Here is a 23,994-nt window from a genome sequence, read left to right as displayed (position 1 = left end):
ACCCCGCTCAGCTATATAGACAAACTTTCCGGGAACAAACTCGGAAAATGTTTGAACTTTTGTCTCGTGATACTGGGCAACTTCCGCTATATGGACACGCCATGGGAGAAAGGAGGTGTCCATACTAAAGAGACCTGACTGTGCATACGCAAGTCGCACCCAAAAAGGAGAGACGGAAGGAATCTGCAATTGAAAATTCCCTCGCCTTCCGTTCCCGGTCGGGCCTCAATTTGATGAATTCCGTACGACGCGCGTTTCACATTGTTGATTCTAAAATATTCCATGGTGTTCACGTGCTCGCGTGCGCGAGTATTTTCGTGCGTGTATAAGTGTGTGCGTGCGTGTGCAACCCCCCCCCCCCCCCAAAAAAAAAAAATAAAATAAAACAACCAAAGCATATATGTACTTTCCGCGACTCTAAAGAGACGAAAAAAAAAAAAGATAATAGAAAATAACGTGCTAGGCAATATACCTTTTCTTGTTTCCAGTCTTCCCCAGCTACATGACTTTAGCCTATAATATGATCGACGAAACAACAAAATAATTTAGCCTGGACGAAATAAACGAAACAAAAATAGACAAGGCGAATCAAGGTTGAGGGATCTTTACAATTATAACGTGAACACCAAAGATACCCATGTTGAATATACCTGAGACTGGGGTAGAAAAAAACCCATAAAAGTCGAAGAAACAGAACGGGACAGGACGACGTCTCAAACTCAGCTACCAGGTTTATTCAGTCCTCCTCCTTATATAGTCCACAAACAGCCCACCACCAACACAAAGGGGCAACTCTAACCAGTTCAACCGCCAAACCCTCCAGACAGTCACTACCAACACAAAGGGACAACCTCTAAACAGTCCAAACGCCAAACCCTGTAATTCCAAACTAGCGCTATGGACCGCCTTCATGCCGATTCACAAAGATGACTCAGCAATCTCCCCCAAAACATAACAAAAGGACCATTACCTCTTCCAAAGTAACAAGGATCCACAAACACATACACAAAAAAAAACACCTTTTTTCACTTATTCAAACCTTATTCAACATGGTTAACATCCACCAGCTCGCCTGCACCCTTACTATTGCACCAAAGATACATAAAAATGGCTCTCCTCAGCGAGTCGTTGAGGTACATATCATGGCGCCAAGAGTCCGCTTTCTCTCACCGCGAGAGCGAGATCTATATATAGTTTGCCTCTCGCTATGCGAGCGACGATTACCTTCGTGACTGCTCCTCTGCTTACGCGCGCAAAAAACGTGTTTCGTCCGCTACAAAGCACCGTTCGCAGACGGAAATAAAACAAGAAAATTCCGTACATCGTCTGCTAACATACCGGCTTAAAAGCTTATCGTCTGCTACGAATCATGCGCCGTGGCGAAGATCGGACTAGGGCGGAAATTGCGAACGTCATCTATTTCGTTTTGAAAGCCATTGACAACATGCGCTTCATTTGCGAATCGCAGGTTCCTCTGCAGCCCTACGCAAGCTGACATCGACCGATGGATAAAGGAGTACTAAAGACGAGCACACCAGGGTCCGCTAGACCCCTATCGTTATTTGCTCTTTGGTGAGATGATCTCACCAATATTCGCGACTCCAGCGAACTATAGAGGGCGCGCTGCTCAGGCAAAATGGCGGACGAAAGGAGGTCGTTTTCGTCATTCTGCACGCGGACCAGCACAAATTCCTGCACTGCAGCGTAAAATCAATGTTACATTTCAAAGCAAAGCGATTTTTCGACGGTAGATACTTTCTTCTAGTCAGTGCGTAGGAATGACACGGCGCAATCATAAAAATAATTACTGGAAACGACGTTTGTTTTTATGCTGCCTACGAGAACTAAGCAGCGATAGCAGACGACAGAGTCGAAACGACCTCCTCTCCTGATCTTCTCGGCGCTGCCGCTACGCGGCGACGATTTCGCCGGAGTCGCGAATATAGACAGTTTTACAGCCGGTAGCGTCATTTTGAATGCTGCAGAAGCGCCATCTAGCGAGCGTCAGGTCCTGCGGCCATGCTGGGTGGTTAAAAACGCCGGTTCAAGTTCTCTTTGGGGCGGCGCTCCTGCGTTGGGTGTGCCAGTTGGGTGCTCCAGACTCCAAAGTGCCGGGTATCTGACTTGGGGCGCGTCTCGTGTTCTTGTGTGCCGCGGATGACGTTTCTCAACTTATTGGGCACGTTTCTCGTCCCGCATTATGCCATCCGCCAGTGTAGCGAAGCCCCGAAAAGTGCGGCACTGCAACGCGCCACCGATAGAAATCGGAGGCGAGTACTCGAAATATTGTATCAGTTAACAAAGATCGAATTCCCCTTCAAGTTTTTGGTCGTTTTAGATGCCGTACACTGAGAGTATTTTTGACGTTTCGCGTAGTCCACGGCAATAAAATATAATGTGAATTGAAGGATGCACTGAAGAGTACATTGCAGTGAACGATCGGCGGCTTGAAGATGTTTATAAAAGTTTTATTTCAGGCTCCCGTGTCGACGAGTGTGTCCTTCGTCGAGAACTGAAAACAGCAAAGTCGAGATGTGCCCATTGACGGAGCGAGCCAATCTATGATTGAACGATTAGAAATTGATGCACGAGCATGTATCAGCAATATAACTTTTTCTTCACGGCTACCATTATGTACTAATCTAAAAAAAAATCCAGTCGCGTTGTGAGGGCCAACGTGAGTTCAAGGCTCTCGGGTATCGTGAAGGAGATCGCGATTTAGGAAAGCGTAGAAAACTAACTTTTCGCCAAGTTCCAGCCAAACCCGGCTGCGGAAATGACTCTTTAACTAAGCGTTGTAGATGATAAAATCGAGTCAATGTGACCAGCGGGAAATATCAACATTAAGGTAAATTAAGTTACGGTAAGTTGCAAGCCGGAAACTGCAATTCTCACGAGAAAACTTGCGAGCACCTTGGGAGCGTGCATGTTCATCGCGTGGGCGCTCTATTCACGAAACGTTCCGAGCATGCTCAAGAGGATGGAGTTTGGGAAAAGTCTTTTTGGTTTACGGACGCAACCCACTGCCGCCGGAGTGGACATCTGGAAAGCGATGAAGTTTCAAGACGTTGCAGCCGCAGTTGCCTCGTCGGATCCCGTGCACTATACACATGCCCTCCGGTAATATTCTGCACTCTCGGTTCCTATTTGTGAAGCTTATTACCGAATAATGGCGTCCCGATGACCAGGGGATTGTCGTCATTGGATTCGTTAGCTCTAATTAAAGCTGAAAGTTTTAAAAATAGAGAAAACCGCGAAGGAAACGAGCGAAATTGGGGCAACACACGCGTCCAAGGGATTCATCCGGGTCTTCAGCTCGATCCTAACACAGCAGCAAGGAGGAAAGCGTTACCTTACCAAATTCAAAAATTTAACTTGGCGAAAATGTTATTGTGACTCGTAATTTGGGTTACTCAGTCAGATGGGTGTATTAATGAGTCGAAGTAATTATGAGGGACATCAAGGACAACTCGCCGGAGACCCCCATTTAGCGGCTGTGCTGCACTGCCGGACCATCTACAGCCAGGACACCGGACGCAATTACAAAGCCAGACTCACCGCAGTCATTGAACGTTCAGAAACGAGTGGTGAGTCGCGAATATCTCATTCTAGCTCCTGAGATAATCAAATAGCGGCATTAAAAACCCTAGAAGTACAAATCGAGAAGCGAGTTCTTAAGCTGCGAATATCTAGAACCTCCCGTCTCCTAGGCTGCCCTTTAAGTCTTTCGGTGTAGAATTAATTTCTACAAATTATAAGCAGAGTTTCGTGCTTTCAGGCTTTATTTGTCTCCCAATTCGGGTGTGTGTGTGTGTGTGTGTGGTTTTTTTGTTTTTTTTGCTGGTGTATCGATTTCGAAAGATTCGGTGTTCTTCGGTACCAATATTTTTTCCGAAACATTGGAATTTATCACGGGGCGTATGCTGAAAAAAATTGGACACGAGCATCCGATCCCCCGACTTCCGGAGACCGTACGTGTGAGCCGAATAATTGGGAAAGCGTCCCCGTACTAATAAAGACAGAAACGATTAATAGGGTTCGGTTCCGCGCGGGAACAAGCAGCGCCTCGAAGGTAGTTCAGAGTGGGCTGTGTCCTGTCTGGTACACTTGACTCAGAATACAATTACAATTACTCTGGACTAAAAAGTATTCAATTAGATTAATCCAATACATGTACACGTTACACCTGTAGGGTTAAGATACATTGAAATCTTCTCGGTCAACTCACCCTCCTGGAAGTTTTGCGGCTGATTGGGGCGTTCCGACGGTGAACTCGGGGCAGGTCGCCTCTTGCAAGCGTGTCTGAAAGATGGGCAAGACAAGGAAGAAATCGGGTCTTTTGTTTGGGAATTTCGGCTTATTAAAATCTTCCGGGTTTTTACGTCTATCGACCAAACGGCTGATTGTACGATTGACTAACGCGTAAGATCACTCCATACTTTTAACCGAGACCCCCCACCTCATAAAGCTGAAAACTTGAAAACAACAAGAAAAAAAAAAAAAAAGGACAAGATACGAGAACTGAACGAACACAACGCTGACTGACAATTGAAGTTTATGTTTGTTCGTTCACTGCTCGTTCTTGTCCTTTGTTTTTTTTTTCCCGCTGTTTCCAAGTTTTTATTATGCACCAACTAGCCCGACTTCACGCCTTGTTGCCTCATAAATTTGTCTATCAATGCGTTTTATCGCTAAATCAGCGGGGAAATTGACGTGACACGACGGCATCGTGTGACACAACGGTTCCTCAGCATGAAGTTACGTCATTTCATCGGGTAGAGTGACGTCAGAACACGTGACCGCATCGTCCACCGGTACACTTTGCGGGCATTTCTCGGAACGGGACGCCACGTGACCTTATGGAATCATGTTAGACCCCGAAGTCGCCATGATGTCAGGTTACCGTCTAATTATAGTAGAGGAATTGACGTCAGACGGCCATACGGCGTGGCGTTAGGCCACGTGACATTATGGGAGCTTTCAAATAATGTACACTATTATAGCGCAGGTTAGCGCTATAGCTTGCGCTTGCGTTAGCGCACGCTACGCGAGAAAGTTTTAGAAGGGCGTGTCTCAGCCGCAACGCCACCCAGATACAGTAACAATTTTCGTTTCACACACAAAAAGCTATAATTAGAGAAAACAAAAGGTTTGGGTACGGAGTAATGAACATTTTAGAGTTGTTTAAATATGAGGATGCGACGCGAACAGGCGCATATCGGCGAGAGAAGTCTCGCATACAAAACTTCGCCCATCGCCTTTCCCGACAAACGTAGCGGCAAGTTACCCGATATCGCTGCCCACCTGGGTGTGTCTTCCAAGCAGTGTTGTACGGAACGGGGTTCCAAGGAACGACGTTCCTGGAACGCGTTCCTTTAGGAGGAACGAAGGAACGCCGCCGTTCCCTTTTGCATCGCTGGAACTGGAACGGGAACTCGTAACAATTTTACGGGGACGGAAAAAGGAACGGAGTTGCTTTTTCTTCGTCCAGTGGTGTAATTTTTATTTTATTTGGTTAATTCCTAAAAAAAGTATAAAAACAATATATTTACGAAGAGCAGGATCTCGTTAATTTTTTTGTAACTTAGGGTTTCTTTTGTTTGGGCCTGGCTTGGTAACAGTCGGGTGCAGCAGAGCTAGTGCATTGATTCCTTTTTCAGCGCCCGAGACCGCGGTACAGGAATCAAAACACTTAGTCGAAGGAAAAGACAAAAAAAGGGACGTCTCAAACTCAGCTACTTTCTTTGCTTCCACGAATCCTCATACTCCCAGAAATCTAAGGAAGACTACGACCATCCCTAAACTTCTACAAAGAACCCCACAGTGAAGCACCGAAGAACAGGTTACCAGACATCGAACGCAACCTTGTATCCCGAACATTAGCCGGATGCACAAAAATCAGCCTTCATTCTCTCTCCTGTTCTCCCACCTTCAAACTGAACAATGAATCCAACTTTCACAAGGAAGGACTTGTAGTTTTCAACACTGACCTTCCAAAAGCCCTACCCTCTTCTCCACTCGCTCCCCTTACGGACAGCAACACTGAGAGGCAACTGTTGTTACGTTCGAACAGGGGGCTTTGTTAGATTGAAACGTGTGAAGTTGTAAAACGCTCGTGCCATGTGGGGTAACAGTACATTTCGCTCGTCTGAAACTCCCACCACAAACATGAATACGGCAAAACGCTGAGATTTTGAAAAGTGAATATATCAACAAATGAAACCTTGCTTCCGCTTGTTTCCTTCTCTTGCTGTCCTTCCATAGCGACATTCAAATTAGTATGTTGCCATATGATGAGATAGATAAAAAAAAAAAAACTTTGATCCAATCAAATATGGTAATTATCAAAATGCAAATGTAACGTATATGTAACGATACTTTCTGTTGTTTTAAACTGTAACGGGAACGAGTTCCTTTCTCACAGATGAAACTTGTAACGGGAACGCGTTCCAAAAATGGAAAGGAACGAGGAACGAGCTTTCTTTTCTCTTTTTGAGGAACAAGTAAAACCAAACTGCTTCTAGCGTGCGTCTCCCGTACGAGTTCAATGTCTTCCCGTATTTAAAATCTCAGCCGCAAAGAGTTCGCCGACATTGCGTTCATGACGTCCGCCAAGGCGGCTATCGTCAGCACAGTCCTGGGAGCCGCCATTTTCTGACTGTGCTCGTCTTGGCTTTAGACAACTTCTCGGGCATCACGAATCCTCTTTGGAGGAACTCAGCCTCTTCGCCCACGAGCGCAATTTTCGAAAAATAGCGTACGCCAAATAGCTCCCGTAAAGCGCGGTTAGCGTTCGGCAAATGTGCACTGGAGACGATGCTGTTCTTTGCGTACGCAAAGCTTTTTGCGTACGCGATTCTAAAGCATATTCTGGCGTTAGGTCACGTAACGTCAATTTCACCTCTAAACTTAGCGGCGAGATAATAATAATAATAATAAAAGTGTTGTTTTTATTCCTCAAACACCGCATGCCATGCATTTTACGACTTCGGAGATAAATATCGTCGGTAATTCTACAATTGATGGATTGCCCGATTTGTTGGCCGATTGATTTTCGTTTGTGGTTGACTGATCGGCAGAACCAGCGTTGCAAGTTTCTAAACTCATTGGTGATAGCTAATAGCTTATAATTAGGACAGTGTCGTTTCCTGTGTACACCAATAAACACCGAAATGTAACCCCCGAGCCGATTTGATCAAAATCGGGTAAAACCAAGATGTGCTGTAGAAGAACTTGTAGTTGGGCCAGTTGGTGAACGTTGGAAATCATCGTGTAAGGAGCAAAAAAACAACGGACACGAGAGAGAAAACAGGCAAACAGGCGTCACTCACAACTATATTTGAGAAGTGCAGAAAGTAAGGAATACACATGTTGTCATCTTCATCACGTCCACGCATGCGCTCGGCCATGTGATATACGCTATAGACGAACACGCGGCCCTCACGTCGAGCCACTGCGGTGGCGCTGTCGACGGCACTGCGCATGCGCAGATGCTTCACGCGAATTCGGTTTCTGCGCATGCGCAGTGCCCACACCTGGTGTGGGCTAGGGTGCCTTCATGTGCGCTCTGCTTAGGGTGGTGGCATCTCGTCATTTTGTCACACACGTTTATTTTTATTTTTTTATCAGAAGCGCGTGAAAGAGCGTGTCCCTGCACGCGCTTGTGGCGCTGAATGTGCAATGGCGACATTTTGTTTTCGTCGATTTCTTCGTATTTTTCCCGTAAGCGCGTGCTGTCGGCATGTGGTACTACAAAGGGTGGCATCACCCTAAACAGAAGGACATTGAGGCACCCTAGTGTGGGCAAACGCGGGCTTCTTTGTAAACAGCCTGTCGGTCTATAAGCGTATACCACGACGCTAAACGCATGCATGGACGTGATGAAGATAACGATGGGTGTATTCCTTTCTTTCTGCACTTCTCAAATATAGTTGTGAGTGGCGCCGGTTTGTCTGTTTTCTCTCTTGTGTCAGTTTTCCTTTTTTTTTTTTTGCGCCTTACACCATGATTTCCGCAACCAAGATACACGGAATTCAAGCCATTCCTGAATAAGAAAAATAAAAGCTTGGCGAAAGAAAAGATTTATGTGTGCACAGTCTTCTGTGAGTGTGTTTATTCCGAACACAGCCTGCCCTCTCTGGCTACTAGCCGCGCTGACGGACTGGGTGGATGGTTGAATAGAGCTGAGTCCCTTTAATAGGGCGGCGGCTCGAGCCACCTACCCAAAGCTCACAAAAAGTAAGGTTAAGCCGTTTAACGGTATACGTAATGTCCCCCCCCCCCCTAAAAAAACGAACAAACAAATAAACAAAAATGTCTTCAGGCTTTTTTTCGGCGTAAAAATAAACTACGCATCGCCGAAGGCTTATTCTCCGCCGAAAGATGTCCAAACCAGATGCCGATGTTTCAGCACGAACCGATATGTTAGTCCAAACCCTATAAGTGATTTTCTGAAAATTTCAATAGGCGATGGGGCCCATATTCGCCCGTTTTCGGTTTCTGGCGCCTTAGAGCCCCATGTATTCGAAAACTCCGTCGGCCGCCATTTTCCCATTGAAATTTTCAGAAGATCACTTACAACTTTTGAATAAAATATCAACTCGTGTTGAAACTTTGGCATCTGGTTCGGACATCTAGCGCTTTGAGGGGAGAATAAGCTGTACTACGGGTTTTACTTGAGCTAGTTGGTACATACTTGAATATGGTCAGCTGAACAATTACAAATTAGAAAAACCGTGAGAGAAAATACATACACACCGCTGACTATCAACTTGCTGCCTTTAATACTTCGTCTTCCTTTTTTTCTCTTTACTACAGCTAGTGCTGACAGCCATCCGCCATGTCCGCGCGATGCCCCAATCAGGGTGTTATGCGGCTCGTGCCACGTCCCAAGTATTGTTTTTCTTTCGGGTGGATTGTGATAGACGGGGTGCTCACACACAGTTGAGCACTGTCTTCGATGGCCAGAGCTTCAATTAGTTCACGTGCATATGCGTTCCGGTGCCGCCCTATAATGGTGATGTTGTTAAAATTAGGAGAGCACTTGCAGGACCGGCAATGTGCAGAAAGATGTCCTGCCGATGTTCCTTTAACAGAGGCCGCGTGCTCCCTAGCTCGATCATTCACACACCGCCCCGTTTGCCCTATGTAACACCTGCCACAGGAAAGCGGTATGTTGTACACAACGCCGCTTTGGCACGGGGTGTATTGCGTCCTGTGAGCAATTGTGCATTGCTTCTTCTGTTGATTTGTTTTGCGATTAGTTCTCCGGCACATGGAGTAGGCCTTGTTTGGTGCCGAGCACACAACCCGAATATCATGCCTCTCGGCAATCTTTTTGAGGTTGTGTGTGAGACCATGGATGTAGGGTATGACAGCTACGTTCCTTCGATTTGTAGCTTGCGATGAAACCTCATACCCTGCATGCTCGCGTTTCAACTTCTGGCAAATGGTTTCCGAGACGGTCACCAGGAGAGACTCGAGAATAAGCCTTCGGAAATGCCTAATTTCCTTTTGGGCGAAAAAAAAATGTAAATTTCATTTTGAACACCCTGTACTTCTAGATTCGAAATTAACCTACCCTCGTCTACTACTTGGCCGAGGCGCCTCCTGTCGACTGACCCAGGGTGAATTCCCCCTCTCATTTTTCCACCGATCGGCGTTCATTCGCGATTTTGAAGGTACTACCACTACAACTACTACTACTACTACTACCAGTGCTACTACCACTACTACCACTACCACTACTAATGCTATAACTACCCTGCTATTACTGCTACTACTACTGCAGCTGCTGCTGCCACTGATCTCTATTGTAGAGATCAGTGGCTGCTGCTATACTACTGCTACAGCTAACTGCCATAGAGCGACAACCAACTTACCTGTCGTGGCGAATCTGAAAATCAGCAAAGCAGCGTCTCACTTCTTCCAGTGAACCTGCGAAAGCGTAGTTAAAAAAAAAGGAGTGACTCCGCGGTCAGGCACACTGCGCAACACGTTTGAGAGCAAACACTATATCGGCGCTTTTTCGTAAACTGCACGCACAGACCGTGTTATTTTTTTTTTATTTTTTTCGTGGGCAGCATCATTTTGACTTCCGCAGCGCCTCTAGCAGTGCGTTCGGGTTCTGCGGCCACGCTGGGTTGGGCTAGAGTCCCTCGATAAACGCTTTGCTTAGTAGCGACACCGATTGATGTGCCGACGTTCTGCCCCACTGGTCCGTGTCCGTCTCCCGTGTCCGGTTGGGAAGAACATGGCGGATTCGACTCGACCTCTCTCTCGAGTAGCGGTTAGGTACCTTTGGCGTTCAAAACCCTACCCGCATAGTCCAGCGTTGTTCTATATAGAATGTCATATGGCATGACCCGCCGGAGTGACTCGGATCATTTCGAACACAGCAATGGTGGGCGAGTTAGGAAGAACATGGCGGACCGGGCGCGCCAGCAGACGACACGAGCCAGCAGAGGAGGGAAGGAGCTAGATTTGTTGCTAACTCGCATAAGAGCCGTGTATACACTCTTAAAATGAAAGGGTGAGTAAAGGGACCAATCGCCATCATTCATTCATACGACCCTAGCGCCCTCTATTCAGAAGCGATAACTCGAGCAGTTCGTCTCTCGGGCATTTCGTTGCTCCCACTGGAGTTGCTTCCCTAATGAATACTTTAGTTCCCTCGTCAATTATGGCTGCCGCAAACCTGCGATGAAGTGGAGGAAGCAGCACTCCAGTAGCTATTTTGGAAAGAAGCATTCGCAATACAAGATTTTGGGCCCCGGGATTTAGAACTTGTGGCTACCCGCGCATATTTAGTGAATGTCTCCGTCCGCGAAAAACATGTGGACGGATTCCGAGCGACCCCGGAGGCGCCGGTAACAAGGCTATACCTACTCTCCAACGACCACCTCCGTGCCCCCGAAGCGTTGACCTGCGGCGGTGACGGCCCCGTCAAAGAAAAGTCGGAGTTGCCACCGATTGAACGGTGTTTTGATTGCTTTGGCTACTTGTGGAGCAGCAGGAACGTTACAGGCATTTCAGAAGGTGCTTCATAAAGCCGCAGGATACTCTGTACGGTAGGCGCTCGCTGTCCGACGCGGTCGGGCGCGTACTCGCCCGTGTTAGCGTGCAAACGAGGCCTAGCACTTCGAAACTATGCCCATTGGCAATCCGTTCATCAAACAAACGGTGTTACTATGCCGAAACCATGGCGGTTAGTATGATGCCTGGTGCGTGTTCGCGCCTTGAGATTAAAGTTTCACCCTCCCGCAGTTAGGCGAAAGGTATGGTCGCATCCGCTATGCCTAAATAAACATGTTCTCAATCAATATTAAAGTTTCCCCGAGCGGAGCGAGGGGTTTCAGCGCGTAGTTGGGACTGTTTGAAAGCGGCGCTCGCGAATTCATTTGTGGCCTATCAGAATCGCCCGGTTAAAGTTCGCTTTAGTTCATGTACGCTCGCAGCGAACGAAATCAAACCAATAATGCAATCCCCTTGGTAAAACAAAACAAAAAAAAGTCGACAAAACGTTGCAGCAGCATATGTCCACGAAACTGAACGGTGCCACGAAGTCGTGTTCGCGCGCGTTTAATTAAGCATTACTTTATGCTTTTACTTTCTCCTCGAGGTTCCGAGTATCTTTCGGCCGATGCTGGTCGGCTCCGCATCACGGTTCATAGTTTCAACCATAGTCGCCAATCATCAAATTGGAATTGAACTTGAACGCTATAACGATACTCTTCTTTATAGAGCCCTGCGTGGAGGTGTTTTGTCCTGTAATACTTTTGCTTAAAAGATCCTCACTTAGAAGTTTGGTTTCGCCCTGTGTATGATTTCTCTTGTGCTCGTGGCTTCGAATGTGTTTTGTATTCTTCAAAGCTGCTTTCGTGAATTTCGTTTAAAATGAACTTAGAGTGAATAGGCAGGCGAGCCGGTTGATGTTACAGATTTTTGAAAAACCGGAGACGCGGTCGAAAAAGGGGACAACACACAACACATTTTGTGCGTTGTCCCCTTTTTTGCCCGTCATTTCCGGGTTTTCAAAAATAGTTTAAAATTGTTTCTCTATTCTTTTTTTGCTGTTGTTCATGTAATTGTTGTGTTTGCTTCGGGCTCTGAGCATTGTTATTAGTCCGAAAGTTCTATTTTCGCTGAGATGTTTGAAGCTTGTGGTCTTTTTACCTTTCGAATCCGACATGTATGTTTGTTAAATTTCAACCAGTGTTCCTTTTTGCATAAAGCAAAAACTCTTTATTTCTTTAATAGTGAAGCCGCCTAACTAAAACCTTAAATCCAGGGTGTGACATGAAGTTTTGTGTTGTTCAGTATAACGTGACTGTACCGTCTTGCTTTTTGGACCTCATTATTCAAGATATGAAAAGCCATAAGACATAACTTTGAGACGAGCGTCGGTCACCCTTTGCTGTTTATTGTGTAGTGAAGGGGAAGGGCTTTCCACAGGGCGTACATTTTTTGCCATATTTGTCATGGTCTCAACTGCGCAGTTTACTCTCAGTGCACTTATGGTTAGACCTCGAAATATTTCCAGATGCATTGTATGAACATTATCTCATTAAACATAATGATACAAAATAATTCCTGGCTCATTAATATCTGCAGTCACTAATAAAAATAAGGTCAATATGAATCATATTTCGTAATGCCATATGAAAGAATTGTGGCAAATAATATGTATTTTTCTCAATGTAGAATGCACAGACCAATTTGATGCTTGGCCAAGGTAGTCTGCCAAACTATCCCCGTAAGATGGCACATAAATGACATTGTTTCCTTCCGCTTTTCTGTAATCATTTTCTAGTTAGAATCTTTTAATTGACTTAATGTAGCGTACTACAGAAGTCCATATTTTTGTGTATAAATGCATAAGGGAGATTGTCTTGAAGCGCTGAACATTTTAATGTTCACTAATAAACTAGTTAGTGCTCAGGTTTTTCTTCATATGGGTATTTTCATAATGTATAATTGAATCGCGGGTAATATGGGCGCATATCAATAAACAACAAACTATTACTGATTTGTTTAAAAATATTTAGTACCCACAAGAGTCTGTATTCTTATTTCATTAGTTGTGAATGACGTACCTTCGAGGAAGTCGCAGAAATTCTTTACAAAAATTTAAGCAAGTGAGGCGAAACCTCCATAATATTTTTGCTCTTATGACTAATCTTTATATATAAAAAAATGAAAATTCTTGGGTATATAGTATAGCTAGGGTAAAGATAAAATATAAGTAATTATTTCGTTGTTTCTAGGACTGACTCTCGTTAATAATCTGTTGATTTTGCTTTTGGCAGTCATTAGCAGCGGCATCTGCTTAAAGAAAAGCACGGCCCACATCGACAACGTGGAAAAAAACTGCTCCTGACGTAAAGGTGCTCCATGTGGAGTTCGACACAAGCCAAACCTTCTGTGCACAAAAAGGATTTGCCTGAAAGATTCCTTCGCCTTCGGATATTTTTAAAGTGTATCCAACTTTTGAGTCTAGATATCAGGTAATTGTGTACCTCCTAAACACAATAGCCAAGTATAATGTCCAATCGCGTCACCAAGGAGGAGGCTTATGGGGCTTCACCCCCTCCGTCCCGAAATCCAGTCGACTTTATATATATGCCTGCATTTTGACTCCTCTCGCCCCTTCTACACCCCAAGTCATGGACATCCCAGTCACCTCAGCCCCTTCTCATAACAAATTCAACTAGAGGGGGACTGAGGCGTCAGTTGGAGTTCCTACCCCTCAAAGGAAAGATCAGCACGTTAAGGACAGAAGCACAGAAAGAAGCTTGCAGCAGTGTGTATTCTCACGAATGACGAGGCGAAGAAACTAAGAATAACCGAGGAAACTAAAACATTTAACGTGGGCGAACTTGTGCCCAAAACAAAAAGGGAACAGAAGCTAACAATGGAGCTTCGCGGGCGTCGAAGTCGGAGTAACAGCAGGTTCGAACGCTGGGGCGAGATAGACTCCGGCTTGCCACGCGGCGCACCTTTTGTACACGCGTGGGTTTATGGAGCAGTTGCACTAGAACGTTCTGCGCGTAGAACATTCGTAACTCGATGAGACAAGACAGTTCTCGAACTTGCGAGAACGACAAGTAGAAAGAATAAATAAAGGAGCATTCCGCTACCTGGAATCGAACTCAGATCCTCCGGGCGACAGTCAAATCGGTAACCATTTGGCTTTTTTTTTTTTTTTTTTTTTTAGTACGTTAACTTTTCGGCCACGTACGCGCTCGCTCTGCGACGCCCGTGGCGGTATGTCAGCTTCCCTCTGCGTATACTGTCCCTAACGTTCCTAGCTGGCCTTTCATTTGCATCAATCTACCATCTAGCTTAACTTCAGCCCGTTACTTTACCTCTCGCTATCGCGACAGGGAGCCATCAGTATGCGCAAGTACATAAACTAGTGTTGTGCAATAGCAGACGTTAAGTTCAAAACGAATAGTGATTTTGGGTAATATTTTCTCGTCGAATATCGCATAGTTGTGTTGCTATATATTTAGCGAAAACGTTGTATAATAAAAGGCTATTCCATTCTTGAAATAATTAAAGATGAAGTTTTGTGAATGAATGAAAGTTTTATGCTATACAAGTCAGGTACAGATGTTAACAACATCAAATGACTGATGATAGAAAAAAACAAACACAGCAGGAATGAAGAATGCTGTTTGTCAGAGCACCGCTGCCTAACATATACTTTACCATAATTAGCGGAGTTTAACTTCAAATATTTTACTGCAATGTAAATATCTTGGTCTAGTGCCAATATTTGTGTGTATAAAGCGGTACCCCCACTCCAGGGTTGCTGTTTTAACCGTCCTTTCAGGTAGCAAGAACTGGTCATCATTTTTATCTTAAAAGCCCCCCATAAAAGGAAAAAGATTTTTTTAAACAGTACGCGTGTCAAAAAAAAAAAAAAGCTTTTTTGGAAAAAAAAAATTTTAAAGCAATATTGACGGTGCAAAACCCGATGTAATCAATAGTCACCTCCTTAAAAAAAAAAAAGAAAAACAGTGTGGTCGGGACACGCGTGTCAAAAAATAATTGTTACTCGAAAAAATATTGTAGAGCAATTTTGACGGCGCAAGACGCGATGTAATCGGTAGTCACCTCCTTAAAAAAATTAATAAATAAAAAATAAAACAGTGTAGTTGGGGCACGCGTGTCACAAAATAAATTTTACTCGAACAAAAAATTATCTTTTTAAAGCAATATTGACAGCGCGAGACGCGATTTAGTCGGTAGTCACCCCTTTCCACTTGTTCACCTTCTGCATTTCGTGCGCGTGGAGGGAAGGTGGATCGGCTACGCTTGACGTTGACGTGGAAAGTGCGTATGACCATTCCGTAACCTCATAGACTTTGCGCGCTGAACTTGAAATAATCTCGCGCCGTCAAATTGCACTAATTTTTTTTTATACGTAAATTTTCTTTTTTTTTTTTTGGTTTGACATTTGTGTCCTTACACTGTTTAAAATTTTTTTTTTTTCAGGGGCCCTTCAGAGTGCAATTTTTTTGTCTTGGCTGTCATTCAATTTTGCATTAATAAATTCTTGTTATGACAGACACTATGTTTTATGACAGTATGTTATACAAAGCATAGGGTTGAACCACATAGCATCGTTATTTTGGAATAGAAGTAGCCACACACAAAAATAAAAACAAGTCAGGTAAAAATAAATTTGCACATGCCATGAACAGTTGTCATCATGACACAAAATGTTGCTATAGCTCCCTTTAAAGGACACTTTCAGTTTGAGCTGGCCTGTTACTTCCTACCGTATTTGCTCGAGTAATAGCCGCGCAGGTAATGAAGAAAACCCGGGGGTTCGCTTTTTTGCGGAGCACGCAAATTGTCAATCATCGCGGTCGACAGCATGATTCCAACCCTTTAGAGGACAGAGATAACGTCTTCGTGCGAAGATTCCATCTGTGAAGGTTTTATTTGTATAGAGAATCGCGTTCTCGATCTAAATACTCGCTATGTCATTTATGCGCAACGTAATGATTGGCTGTATATGTGTTCCGTGGGAAAGCATACGCGAGGGCCTTGTTCACAATAGTGCGGCTATTACTCGAGTAAATACGGTAAATACCAATGCCTCAGCAATTGATTTTGTTTGTCAATTATAATAGTTCAGTGCAGGGCACAAAGTGGACAGTGCTATGTAGCATTGGCCTAGAACTCATGTTCAGTTGGTGAGAACACGTGCCCCAGCTGAATGCTAATGAAGCACTTCTTTCAGTCTGCCTTCGGATGACCCATGAGAGCTGATAGAATCCGGCGACACTAAGGCCTTGCGACTTAGGACGTGTTGAACTAACAGTGAGTAGTATCTGAATATTGAGCTCTTGAAACGATTGATCTCGGGCTTTTTTTGGGCTCCTTTGTCTCTTGATTATTATCGGAGAAATGCTTTTGAAGTAGAAAAAATATTTGACTACAGGTGAAGGGCAGACGTATTGAAAAGGGTTGGGTAATGAACAGAATTTTAGGGCGAAAACGAACTGGTGGAAGTTAAGACTGTGTCTGTCCGACATTTCTTTTTCGCAATCTCGGAGTGCTTTTACTATGTTCAAGGTTGGTTCACTTCGTTCCTTCTAATTTTCGGAAGCTGCAAGCATCCTCGCGCACGACTGAAGATTGGCATTTCATGGCCGGCCACATGGACGCAATGAGAAGAGAAAGGAACGAAACGGCTACGGATACGAAGATGGTAAAGATTTCATGGAGAGGACTTTTTGGGCAAAAAGAGTACACCAGCACGCGCCCCCCCCAATCCAATATATTGGAGACGACTATCCAGCCCTAAAGCTCACAGACCAGGTAATATGTTGCTTACTGCCCTGAAAACTGCACCTGTGTGTAACGATGTTGCTCATGCTTTTAGGAGCAGTAAGTACCCTGATAAAATCACCACCACCCCCCCCCCCCCTTATGGCGCATTCACACTGCTAGCGAATGGGAGCTCCCGCAGGGGGATCCCATTGGCTAGTGACGACGCGGTTAAGCAAAATGTTCCCCAACACGCAGATCTACTTTGCGGTCTAAGCTCCACTCCTGGCATAAACGCGCCGTTAGTCCTCTCTTGATGAAGCCGGGCACCATGATGTGTCTCCTTTTTTATCCCACTTACATCAACTACACTTTTCTTACAACTAATAAGTCATAATCTTTTTCGCGTTTTTTTTTCTATTTGAAAGAGCAGTTCACAGATATGTTCAAGTAAACTGAAGACGTGAAAATAATTTTTCTTACATATCTTTGCAGAGTTTTTTTCCTATTACTTCTGGCGTCAACGCAAAGGAGTTATTTATCGATGTTGCCTCGGAAAACCTGCCAACTGTTCTCATGGTGACTGAGGGGGAAAACCAAGACCGGCCCTGTTCTGCGAGATCATCGTAAGGCTAAATGAGGCAGAAGATAGAAAAAAAAAAAAGTGCAGCTTAGCCTTTGTTTGTATTACACTTCTCTTTTTCAGCACGTTTGCAGTAAATGAATCCGTTCTTCGTCTTTTGCTACTAATTTCCTTCCGAGGGCTCAGCTCACGGGTCGGCGGAAACTATGGGCTCTCTGGACAAGTATTCCATTACCTGACCCTGCCCTCGTGCACATGAGTGTGTGCAGAAAGCATGGTCACCAGTTTTATGACCGACAGCTGGCTGGATCTGAGAGCATACCCCATGTGATAACAAGGTTGAAAATGGCACTGCCCTGCCAACCTGCTAGAAGTGCTAGAAGCGAGCACACTGTCCTTGCCCTGTTGCTCAATCAAAAAGAATTATTCAAGTTCAACATCTCTTGAAAAAAAAAAAAGAAATGTCCTCATATAACAGTTCTTGCTTGCCTTTTTATACCTGCATTACAAGAAAGTACTTGCGTTTTATTTATATTATTGGATTGCTAGAAAACCGAGCAAATAGCTTTATTTTTTTGGGACGTTCCTTCTGCTGAGCTACACTTGGTGCAGCTGAGGTATCTTCTTTAACAAAGCGCTGGCGCGTGTAACCTAGTAGTAGAATTGTGGTACAGGCAAGCAGCATTAGAAAAAAAAACTATACTAAAAAAATAAATAGTGAAATATATGAACACATTATAAGAGCAGAGTTCCGTTTCGAGCTGAAATGAATCGACGACATGAGACCCCTACGGCACCTATAGTGCTTGAGACATAGGAACGGGGCCTTATAGCCGTGGGCTGACATATGCGACGTCACCAACAGTTGACTCATGACTTAGTGAACATGTTAATTCATTGGTTTCATGTTTGACAGCCGCCTATTTCTAGTGCATGAGAAAGAGTTACAACGTGGAAAGGAAATTCAACTGGGTGTGATGACAGATCTATTCAACTAGTTGTTTGTTGCTTGCAAGTTTGCGCAGTTTGGAGCATCTCCGGTCATGTCAAAGGATCGGCACAGCATTGCTGGCCGCATGAACGCAATGCAAAGATAGGCGAAGACAACAGTTCCTAACAAGGAAGTGGTGGAAGACGCTTCCTTGTCAGGAACCGTCTTCCAGACGAAGGAGCGCTTCCCGACAAAAAGAGAGATCAGCTGGGCCCCTCAGTCCCCGACATCTTAGAAGATTATTCGCCCCTTAAGCTCGCAGAACAGGTAATATCTTGCTTAGTGCCATCAAAAGTCTACATGCCTGTAACACTGAATGCGGGGCTTTTTTTTAATTATTAACGCACAATGCATTTTAGGGCTGACTTTTAAGTCTTGAGCACCATGAGAGGTTGTAACGGAAAACAACATGGGCAGGTTTCTTCGTGAAAATCACTTTGTCCCTTGGCGGGAATCGAGTCACCAAACGTTCGTCCAGTAGTCTGATGCTCTACCCCTGCGCTGTCTGAGCGGCTAGGAAAAGTGCTCTTTTAGCTATTAAACAGGCTTTTGTTCCTAAGACGGCGAATAATAATAATAAAAAAAAGATGACATTGGGAACGAAGAACTGATTTTTTTGGGACTACTTTACCCTCCAGAGCAGACTTCATAGAGTTTAAGGTAACATTGAGCAAATGAATTACCTAAACTCCACTAATCAACGTTTTAAATATTTTGCTTCACCTTGCACATGCTGCCTCGGTGGCTTCGAGGCAAAGCGCCGGCCTACGGAACCCCAAGTTACGAGATCGAATTCCGGCTGAGGTGCCCGCGATCTGTTGGAAGCCTATTGTGGAGAAGGCACCGCCCGGATATGGTCCATTCTTCGTGTTGTTTGTGCTACTCCTTGGCCTACCAAACCACGTGGTGAAGTTCACCACGTGGCAGTCAAACTACATGGTAAAGTTTAATGACCAGGCCCGGAGAAGATATTCCAGCTGCTGCAATGACCAACTTAGCTTCGATTTGCCGACAGCAATATTTAGGTAACTGGTTTTCGATGTTAGATTTAGGGAGAACGTATTATACCTGTTTCAGCTAGCCTATCATCAGTTACCTGCGTCTGCTGTACAGGGTAGTCCTCTTCTTTGTTAGAAAGACTTCCACTTTATGATTTGTCTGAATTTTTAACTTTTGTTTCAGACGTGCCGCGCAGTCTTCTCGTCGCAATGTGTCCCGGGATATCAACTGAGCGCTGCAGCGTTTAATAGGCAATGGAGTTAAAAGAGCTAAATATACTTTCTCGGAGAGCGAGTTTTCTAAAAGTCGTTTCATTCTGGTTGATAGCCTTTGCGACGGGGTACAGATGAACTGCGGGAAGACGCCTGCACACAAAGAAGAAACGATCTACAGAAAGACCATGCCTGACACGACCTAACAACTCGCATCTGTCGAAAAAAAAAAAAAAAGCAACTATGCCAGAGACCTGAAAACTTTGGGTGGAGATAAGGTTTCGTGTACAGTTTGTATTCAGTTTTATTTTATTTTCGTAAGCTCCGAACGCTAAGAGTCGTCCGACAGTGGAATCTTCTTTCTGCTGTCTCGATTAGCGTTAATGCAGGAGGGATCAGTAACGCCAGCCAGCCATACCACCACAACGCGGGTGAGAAAATGTTGCACATTTTCGCAAACTATCGTCACTGACGGGATGACAATGCCAGGGAGTGTCTTTCGGAGCCTCCAGCGCGCTGTCACTGCCTTCCGTCATGCTTTGGCTTCGCCAGCGCGCACGAGGCTCACGAGACGCCGAAGCTCCACCGAAAGTAGGAAGCTCGCGCCCTTGAAGGGGGTCCAACATACCAATCTCGCAGCCAGTTTCATTACGTAACCTCTGCCGCCACGCATCGTGGGAGCTGTAGTCTTTCTGCACGCGCGACAACGCCGCTGGGGGTATGAGCATAGCCTCCTGTATATTGACAAAGCCTGACAGATCGCTACGAGAAGCGGCCGCCGAAAGGGAAAAGGTGGAGCGGCAGACAACGGATGAGAGGAGAGCCACGTGACTGGCGCCCCGCTGCGGCGAGACGCCGAAACATACTTCTCCCAAGCGAACAAGTGCGTTTCGGGTCCTCGCCGCTGCAAAAGCTGTGCGCTGACGTCCAGGTTCTCCGAGAAATGGCTCTTTGATGCTCTGCGCTACCAGATCCTCGCGCTCCAAATCTGCGACCGGGCACTCTATGACTCCGTCGTCGAACTGCCAGGCTTTGCGAGTATAGAGGAGGCTATGGTATGAGGGAGCGGAGCATGAGGCAACGTTGCACAAGGTGACACGAGTTACCTTGTCAACTGGCGTCTACGTCCTATCAACCACAGTTATGACGGCGTCACGGATGCGTGGAACGTAGAGTCCCCCGATAAAATTCACGCTCACATGTTGCGCCAACCATTGTTGTGGGAACGCGTGAAACACGTCCCACGAGCGGGTGCTCCGCCGCCATTCCCTTCCAAGGGCCGCTTATTTCAGTGCCGCGCCGCCATTTGCTTCCAAGAGCCGCTCGAGACACGGGCCTGTAAAAGTGCGGGCGAGCTGGTGGATATTAATCGTGATGTTTAAACCCCGAAACTGGGAAAGAAATTCGAAGACAAAGTAGAAGGGACAGAAGAAAGTGGACAGACAGCTGCCACTTCCTTTCGTCCCTTCTACGTTGTCTTCGAGTTTCTTCCTCAATCTCAGGGTGTAAATATCACGATTACATCACTAAAAGTGTGTTCCTTTTTATACTGCGCAAACATGGGTAATTATTCTCTGCTGTTTAAAGCGAGCTATTGTATAGATAAATTTTCGCAAATATTGACAGTTTCGTGTATAGAGAGTATTCACTGGCGGCCATAGCTGTGTGCGCGACTGCTGAGCGCGTGCTGACGGCGACCTTTCACACTTCTTTTGCAACGTGCATTCCACACCTTAAAGATTACCGGTTTTAGCCGTCTAGTAATGTGAGCTCATTCTGAGCATGCGCTCCAAACATCGCCCTCAAATATGGCGTCTGGTGACTACCCCTTGTAAATCGCACATCCTAAAAGCCGCTGTCACGCTGCTCATACATCACACAAAAGACATGGCGTTCGCAACAGGCATGGACCACCATCTTGATCCAGGAACATCTCCACACTAGTCGAGGCTGGTCACCCACCAATCGAGAATCGCGCGGGAAAAAAAGACTCTGTCATGCAGCTAGACTTTTTGGTATACCATCATATGAAAAGCTTATCGACGTCATTTTATCACGCGATCCTTCTCACTTCAGCACAACCATGAGGCTTTTCCTCAATCACATCGGCTGCCCAGAAAACGTACTCCCTATTCATTTCTTTCCTTCTTTAATCATTATGTTTTTGGGTCATAGTTCATATCACTTTCAAGTTTAGAGTAGTCGGCGCCATTTCAAGGCTGCCAAATTCCCCATAGCACCAACTATTTCTTCTTCTTCCCTCCCCTTCCACCACCAAACCAGCAGGGCGATCATCTTCACATTACACGAGAAATTTGAGATTTCCCACGACGTGGCCATGTGACGGATATGGTGGCACGCGGCATCGCATATGACACACTCCAGTTTTATTCTGGAATGATTTACGTTTATACGGACGGCAGCAAAGAAGACGTATCCAGTACAGCTGCCTACGTTGTGTCTAAAAGTGGACAGTGTTCCAAGGCCCCACAGAGTTACTGCCCTGACACGACCACAGCGGAGCTTTCAGCCACGTGGCTTTCACTCACCGAAAGATCAGAACACAACAGGAACGAGCAGCTTGTAGTATTCACGAACTCAAGAGGAACCTTTTCACAACTTCAAAAGCTAGAAAGGGAAACACCACTAGCGAAAAACTTTGCCCAACTTGAACACAATACGGCAAATCAAGGAAACACTACCTTCTTCCAATGGATCACATCATATGTACAGGGAAACGGGAACAAAAAAGCGGTAGCCCTTGCCAATGTAGCCCACGACGACGTACCATAAACTATAGAAATCCACCCGTACAACTATGTACAAGGCAGGGATGGGCAAAATAAATGCAAATATGTATCGAAATACAAATACAAAATACTTCGTCAAAAATGTATTTAATTAGAAGTCTAATTACATTTTCCAAAAAGCATTTAAGTACAAGATACAAATACAACCAAATGTATTTGGTCTCTTACAAATACTTTTCCAAATACATTCCTCAAAATTTGCGTCAGCGACTTCAGTACACCTGCAACGGTTTCTGGGTATCTCATTTTAGTTTTGCATCGCACACTCGGGAGTTAGTGTGCGAGGCTCTAGTAACGTAATAGAAATATAATCACGAAAAATGTAATCAGCTTGGACGTAAAAGTTGAAAAAAGTACAGAGCTTCAAGCAGCTTTTTTTGTCGATTACATTTTGGTATAAACTAACAAAGAACCGAGACGACCAAGACGCGCAGCACTAGCTAGAGATTTTTTTAATGTTGCAAATCGCACCAGTTACGAAAATCTGGACGACCCGCGCATTTAGAATGTTCCAGGCAAAAATATGGATGGAAATCAGGCTGGAAAGCATCAAAAGTTGTCGCAGGCACTTATTTAGCCAGTCTGCCTGTGAACGTCAATTTCGTCCCTATTCTTGCCCTGGACTAGCACCGTAATCACAAAGTCACTAAACGCTTGTGCTTTATTGAGAGACACTGCATTCGTTGCAGAACGTAGGTTTCTTCGTGCTCTGGACAGTGACAATAAATTTGAGGGATGTATTTTCACCCACAAAATTGTATTTAATTGCAATTGTATTTGAAATACCCACGTTTCAGTATTTAAATACACACGCCAAATACGTTACCCAATTTGTAATTAAATACAAATGCAAAATACACAAAGTACTTGAAATACGTATTTCAAATACTTGTATTTGAAATACTGCCAATCCCTGGTACAAGGCATTATTCGCAAGGAGGTGCGCACCAATCACCCTTACCCCGAAACGGCCTCTTGATCACCAGCTCTCACTATTCCGAGACACAAATTACCGCGAAAGCCACAATCGTTACTGCACAAATTACGAACTGGCTGTGCAGATACCTAATACGAGCAGAACTTTGCAAAGGCCGAGCCACTCATCTGCTGAGGCTCGCGAATGAAAAGCAGGCTTCCAAGTTGCTTTACTAAAGAGAAACAAACATAAAGGTAGTAACTAATTTCGACGTCCAATTTCAAAATAATCTCGAATATTATTTTGACGTATGTGACGCCACTTCCGGACGTGAAAATATTCTCCGAATCATTTCGACATCCCCCGTCAAAATATTTTTGTAATTATGTTGACGTCTCTAACTTAGAACGTTGCAGCTTCGGAGATCGGACTGGGGAGCGATCGAAGGTGGCGGTCAAAAAAAGTATCATCTTGCTTGCAGGCAGCGTCGCGCTGTTCGACGCGTATTTTCCGAAAACAAAGGTTATGCAGTGGACGGCTCTTTTATGGCCTTTTAAATAAGTACAACATTAGTTATTAGGCCACATGGAATGTTTGCTTGGTTGTGCCAAATATTACAGAATGCGGCACCGCTGCTATTTATGATTTCAAAGGAGCTAAATTCCGTGCCACGAAAGTTGCAGTTAATTGAAAAATGC

General features: G+C 44.9%; 1 protein-coding gene across 1 annotated transcript in view; it reads right to left on the bottom strand.

Annotated features, from left to right (window-relative positions):
* Positions 1 to 23,994, bottom strand: part of LOC120843884 — a 146,720-nt gene that overhangs the window by 24,726 nt on the left and 98,000 nt on the right. The window contains exons 8-9 of the mRNA XM_040215355.2: positions 9,882 to 9,936; positions 4,229 to 4,302 (exon numbers count right to left, since the gene is read on the bottom strand). Coding sequence (XP_040071289.2) covers positions 4,229 to 4,302; positions 9,882 to 9,936 — 129 coding nt within the window. The remainder of the gene's footprint in view (positions 1 to 4,228; positions 4,303 to 9,881; positions 9,937 to 23,994) is intronic.

The sequence above is a fragment of the Ixodes scapularis genome, unplaced genomic scaffold (assembly GCF_016920785.2).
Source record: "Ixodes scapularis isolate PalLabHiFi unplaced genomic scaffold, ASM1692078v2 ptg000020l_1___fragment_1__unscaffolded, whole genome shotgun sequence".
Taxonomy (NCBI): Eukaryota; Metazoa; Arthropoda; class Arachnida; order Ixodida; family Ixodidae; genus Ixodes; species Ixodes scapularis.
This window is presented reverse-complemented; position numbering and strand designations above follow the sequence as displayed.